The sequence below is a fragment of the Mastomys coucha genome, unplaced genomic scaffold (assembly GCF_008632895.1).
Source record: "Mastomys coucha isolate ucsf_1 unplaced genomic scaffold, UCSF_Mcou_1 pScaffold6, whole genome shotgun sequence".
Lineage (NCBI taxonomy): Eukaryota > Metazoa > Chordata > Mammalia > Rodentia > Muridae > Mastomys > Mastomys coucha.
In genome coordinates this window covers 99768230-99774164 of record NW_022196912.1, presented here as the reverse complement: position 1 = coordinate 99774164, position 5935 = coordinate 99768230, and the positions used below count along the sequence as shown (strand labels likewise).

Genomic DNA, 5935 nt, shown 5'->3' with positions numbered 1-5935 from the left:
TGTCCTGGAACTCACTCTGTAGATCAGGCTGGCCTCGAACTCAGAAATCTGCTTGCCTCTGCCTCCCACAGTGCTGGGATTAAAGGTGTGCACCACCACCGCCCGGTGAGGGTGCCATTTTTATAGCCCTAGCCCTCACCACCTCCCTGTGGAGTGGTGATAGTATTTTGGATTTACAAGTGAAAAATTTTAAGCCTCTGATATTATGTAATACGGAGTCCAGGCCCACTTGACCAAGGAGTCTTAGCACCTGGATTTAGAGGTAAGTCTCCTAAGTCCAAAGCCCATGCAGCGTTAAAAGATTTTAGCCAGGTAACAAATAGTTAAAGGTCTAAGCTATCTCAGCAGCATCTTCAGGAGCCTAGTTTCTCCTCCACATTCTGGTTTTGTTTGTTTGTTTGGTTTGTTTTTTCAAGACAGGGTTTCTCTGTATAGCCCTAGCTGTCCTAGAACTCACTCTGTAGACCAGGCTGGCCTCGAACTCAGAAATCCGCCTGTCTCTGCCTCCCAAGTGCTGGGATTAAAGGCGTACGCCACCACCGCCCGGCTCTCCTCCATGTTGGACAAAAGAGCAGGATCCCTTAGCACTTCAGTGTGTCTATGGAGCTATGCACCCCTCCACCCACAAGCCGGCTTTGAGTACTCCCTCTCCACAGGTGCTAGAGTGGTGTCCCCTCAATAGGGATCATGATAGAAATGAAGGACATAAAGCAGTTGCTTTCCCCCATAAATAAAGGGCTACTTTGTTGTTTTGTTCTAGAATTGTTTGTGTTCAGACAAGCTCTTACTTGGTAGGTAGCCCAGATTGGTTGGCCTTGAACTCAAGGCAGTTCTCCTGCCTCAACCTCCCAAATTCTTGAATTACAGACATATGTCATTAATTTTGACAGGTGTTACTTTTTTATTTTTAAAGGAAGCCAAGTAGAACCCAGATGTAATGTCTTCTAGAAAAGGGAAGTAATTGCCAGGCGGTTATGGCGCACACCTTTGATCCCAGCACTTGGGAGGCAGAGGCAGGTGGATTTCTGAGTTCGAGGCCAGCCTGGTCTACAAAGTGAGTTCCAGGACAGCCAGGGCTACACAGAGAAACCCTGTCTTGAAAAACCAAAAAAAAAAGGGGGGGTGGGGGTGGGGATGGGGGAAGTAATTAACAGGCATTCTAGAAGACTAAAATATCAATAGTCTTTAAGACAGTGGTCCTCAGGACTGGAGAGATGGCTCAGCCGTTAAAGACTAGGCTCACAACCAAAATATAAGACAGTGGTTCTCAACCCCTTTGGGGGCTAAATGACCCTTTAACGAGGGTCACTTAAGACCATGGGAAACACAGGTATTTTCATTATGATTCTTGACAGCAGCAAAATTACAGTTACGAAGTAGCAACAAAAATAATTTTTCGGTTGGGGGTCACCACAACATGAAAACTGTATTAAAAGGCCACAGCATTAGGAAGATTGGGAACCCCTGGTTTAAGGGTTGTTGGAGACTCCCCATCCCTTTTCTGGGGGGAGGGGCTGGAGTGCTCAAGTTAGAGAGGAACCTTGATAAAAATCAAGGAAGGAACACTTTTTCCCTATGAATAAAGAGCTACTTGATTAGAATTAGAAGTGGGGGCTGGAGAGATGGCTCAGTGGTTAACAGCACTGACTGCTCTTCCGAAGGTCCTGAGTTCAAATCCCAGCAACCACATGGTGGCTCATAACCATTTGTAACAAGATCTGACGCCCTCTTCTGGAGTGTCTGAAGATGGCTACAGTGTACTTACATATAATAAATAATAATAATAATATTACATATATATATATACATATAATATATATACATATATATACATATATATGTATATACATGCATATATATACATATACATATAATACATATAATAAATAATAAATAAATAATCTTTAAAAAAAATAAAAGAAGTGGGGGCTGGAGAGATGGCTCAGCGGTTAGGAGCACTTGATGCTCTTCTAGGGGACCAAAGTTAGTTCCCAGCTGCCTTATAACCCTTCACAACTTTCTGTAACTCCAGTTCTAGGGGATTCAATGCCCTCTACTGGTGTACCAAGGCACTACATGCACATGGTACTCTTAAATATTTTCTGACAAAACACCCATCCACACCACTGGTCCTAGTAGCTCATTAAATCTTTTTTTTTAAAAAAGGAAAAAAAAGCTGTTGGTAAACACCTTTAATCCCCGTGTGCTCAGCAGGCAGCGATACATAGTGAGATTGTCTAAAAAAAAAAAAAACCTACACAATTAGAAGGGACAATGTCTCTCTCATACTTCCAACACATAGAAAGCTCAGACAGGAGGATCACTATGGGTTGAAGGCCAGCCTAAGCCATCCAGTGAATTCTAGAGGTCCAGGCTAGCCTGGGATGAAGAAGTGAGACTATGTCTTAAGAAACAAAATACCGGGTGCTGGTGAGATGGCTCAGCGGGTAAGAGCACTGACTGTTCTTCCAAAGGTCCCGAGTTCAAATCCAAGCAACCACATGGTGGCTCACAACCATTCATAATGAGATATGACGCCCTCCTCTGGTGTGTCTGAAGACAGCAACCATGTACTTACATATAATAATAAATAAATCTTTAAAAAAAAAAGAAACAAAATACCAACAACAACACAGCTCATAGCTTTGATGTAGTGAGTCAAGGTGGCGATCCCAAATGAGAGATGATCAGAAATCATGTCAAGACCTATGCATGGTGGTGTTGTAATCCTAGCCCTCAGAAAGGTAAGGCAGGAGCATCACTGTGCATTCAGAACAGCCTGGGATGTATGGTGAGCTCCAAGCCAGTCTGGGCTTTGATGTGAGAACCTGTGTTAGAAGAAACAAGACAGGGAGAGGAGAGGGGAATGGGGGTTAGGAGGTGGGGGACACCATAGTCTAAGGAAGTTAAATGAAACTCTTTGGCTTCCCAGGGTGGTCATCCTTGAGATTATCCAGTTACACATGTCTTTGGACCAGTGGTTCTCAACCTTACCAGTGGTTCCACCCTTTAACACACTTCCTCGTGTTGTGGTGACCCCAACCAGAAAATTATTTCCATTGCTAGTTCATAACTGTACTTTTGTTACTGCTATGAATCGTAATGTAAATGTGTGTTTTCCCGTGGTCTTGGGTGACCCCTGTGAAAGGGTCAGACAACTCCCCAGGGGTCATGGCCCACAAGCCAAGGACCACTGCTTCGGACCAACCTTGTGCTCGGCCATTTCCATTTCTAACTAACAAGAGAGTTTCCTTACACTGAGGAATCTTATGAGACTCTATTTATATGCCTCTGATCTAAGAATGAACCCCAGTAATGTACACCTGTAATCCCAGCACTCAAGAGTTGGAGACAGGAGGTCCAGAAGTTTGAGGTCAACCCAAGCTTACATAGCAAGTTCTAGGTCAGCTAAAGCTGGGTAACAAAAACTCTGTTTCAACAAAGGGAGGGAGGGAAGAAAAAGAAGAAAAGAGAAGGATTTTAGAATTACGTTTGATAATCAGGTGTGGTGGTCCACCTATAATCCCAATAGTCAAGAGGCTGAAGTAGGGGGATTACCACAAATTTAAGACCATACTACATAGTAAATTCAAGGCTAATGTAGGCTAGCTAACAAGACTGTATCTTCTAAAAAGAAAACAGAAAGGAGGAGCTAGAGAGATGGCTGAGTGGCTAAGAGCACTTGTGCCCCTGCAGAAGACCTAGGGTTCAGTTCCCAGCCCCAAGAGGCAGCTCCCAACCATCCCCAGTACCACGGAACCCCTGATGCCCTTTTCAGGGGCACATAGACACATTCAGACAAATGTTCATACACATAAAAAATGTAAACAGGAAAGAAGAGGGGGGAAGATAACACACTCGAAAGATTGCATTCATAAACCGGACTAGGTTGGATGATACTGTTGCCTAACAGGGTTCACTCTTCTGAGCTTAAGATCGAAGGTAGTGAGCTATTGTGTTCTGGCTTCAAGATGACAGATAGGACTTAAAAAGAAAGAATCAGAATTGAAAGTGCACGCTTAAGCCAATTACGGATAAAAATCAAGGTTCCGGTTTCATGTTTCCCAACTCCTTTTCTTTTTTCCAGATAAAACTGGTGGTGGAATGGACACTTCAAGATGACAAAAAGGATAACCTCTTCTGCTGGGAGATCCCAGTAGAAATCACAAGCTAGGCAGCTCCTTGGCGCCCTGTGTCTGTGTGGGGTGAGAGGCCGTGGACGGAGGGTGGGGGGGAAGAGACAGAAATCAGACCTGAAATGGAATCAGTGCCATAAGAGGAACAGAATTTCAAGAATGCTGTGTTATGCCTTTTAACCTCCAAAAAAGCACTTGCAACCCTGCCACTCTTGAGAGCTCAGAGCCCATTGTTCCCCCGAGGTAGCCTTTGTGGAGGGTTTGGGAGGGAAAAGGGAAACTGGAGAGATGAGATTAGTGTCCATGGCTGTTTGCTGTTGGGGTACAGCAGGTCCCACCAGACAGGATGGGACGGGGTTGCTTAGGGATGACAGATAACTTGACCCAGGGCTATTGATCCACTGTGAAGGATGGCTTCCCAGACTCTTCTGGCTGGCTGGGGGTATTATTACCTCCCCTGTTTCTAAGTGCCTCCTGAGTCCCGAGCACCTGGCTTATCAGTCTGATGAGGCTCCATTGTCCGCTCAGCCCCAGTGCTTCCACAGTAGCGACTAGCTCTCCAGGGTGTCCAGAGACCTGCTGAGGGGAGTTCTGCTGCAGAAATTTAGCTCTGAGTGGCTGCGTCTTTGTGGCTAGCTCTTGTTCTTTGGTAGTTTTCATTAAAGCCAATACTTGGTTGCAGGTGCTTGGTTTTGTTTTTTAACAGTGTTCGTCGGTATCCTCTCTCTGCACGTGAGACTGAGCCACTCCATAAATTCTAACTTGCCACTCCTGTGTTTGGGTTCAGTCTGTGGTTGCCTGCTTCTTGCAGATGACAGTCTCCTAAGTCCACTTCCGAAGCGCTAGAGAAGATTTGACTCACAGGACTCCCAGACACCCCTTTTTCCTCATCTTTATTTTTTTTTTAACCAGCTAGACCTTATCCATAGAAAGTGGCCGTGTTCTGCGCTGCTGCACTTACACTGCCAAGCATGCCTGAAGCAGCAGACACCACCTAGTAAACTGCGACACCTGAGGAGGCGTGGTGACAAGGACATCACGTGCCCTGATGGGGCACCCTAGAAAGGGAAGGGAAGAAGAGACGGTGGCTCTAAGAGGCAGGAGGGATATGAGTTCCAAGCCAGTCCAAGCAGCATAGTGAGATCCATTTAAATAAAGAAAGAAAGCTGGGCGGTGGTGGCGCACGCCTTTAATCCCAGCACTTGGGAGGCAGAGACAGGCGGATTTCTGAGTTCGAGGCCAGCCTAGTCTACAGAGTGAGTTCCAGGACAGCCCCGGTTACACAGAGAAACTCTGTCTCGAAAAAACAAACAAACAAACAAAAAATAAAGAAGTAGGCTCCACTGATGAGGCAGAAGGGTCGTGAGTTCCACACCAGCCCCTCTGTCGTTCCACTCCTCCCCAGACTCATAATCTCAGCACTAGAAGGCAGAGGCATGAGGATTGCTGCAAGTTTGAGACCGACCCCATCTATAAAATGAGTTCAAGACCAGCCTGGCTAAATGAGACCTAGTCTCAGAGAGAGGGGGAGAGGGGACATCAGCTGGTGACGGTTCCATTGATTAAATCTTGAAATGACAGGTGGCCGTGGATTGTAGTTTGTTGTAGGGAACACACACACTAGAGATGAGGTCTGATGTATCTCAGACTGGCTTTGAACTTGCCATGTATCGGAGAACCTTGACTTTCTGATCCTCCTACTTCTACCTCAAGTGCTAGGATTGCCAGTATATGTCCCGATTCAGAGAATCCCAGCAGCGCTAGATCCTTGCATTTGTTCACCTGTGAGTTTCCCAGGC

At 45.7% G+C, this 5935-nt stretch overlaps 1 protein-coding gene across 1 annotated transcript in view; it reads left to right on the top strand.

The window, feature by feature from the left end:
* Npc2 (NPC intracellular cholesterol transporter 2) overlaps positions 1-4817 on the top strand; it is a 17648-nt gene extending 12831 nt beyond the window's left edge. The window contains exon 4 of the mRNA XM_031356332.1: positions 4088-4817. Within this exon, the coding sequence (XP_031212192.1) occupies positions 4088-4174 (87 nt within the window). The 3' untranslated portion in view covers positions 4175-4817. The remainder of the gene's footprint in view (positions 1-4087) is intronic.
* The last annotated feature ends 1118 nt before the right edge of the window (positions 4818-5935 follow it).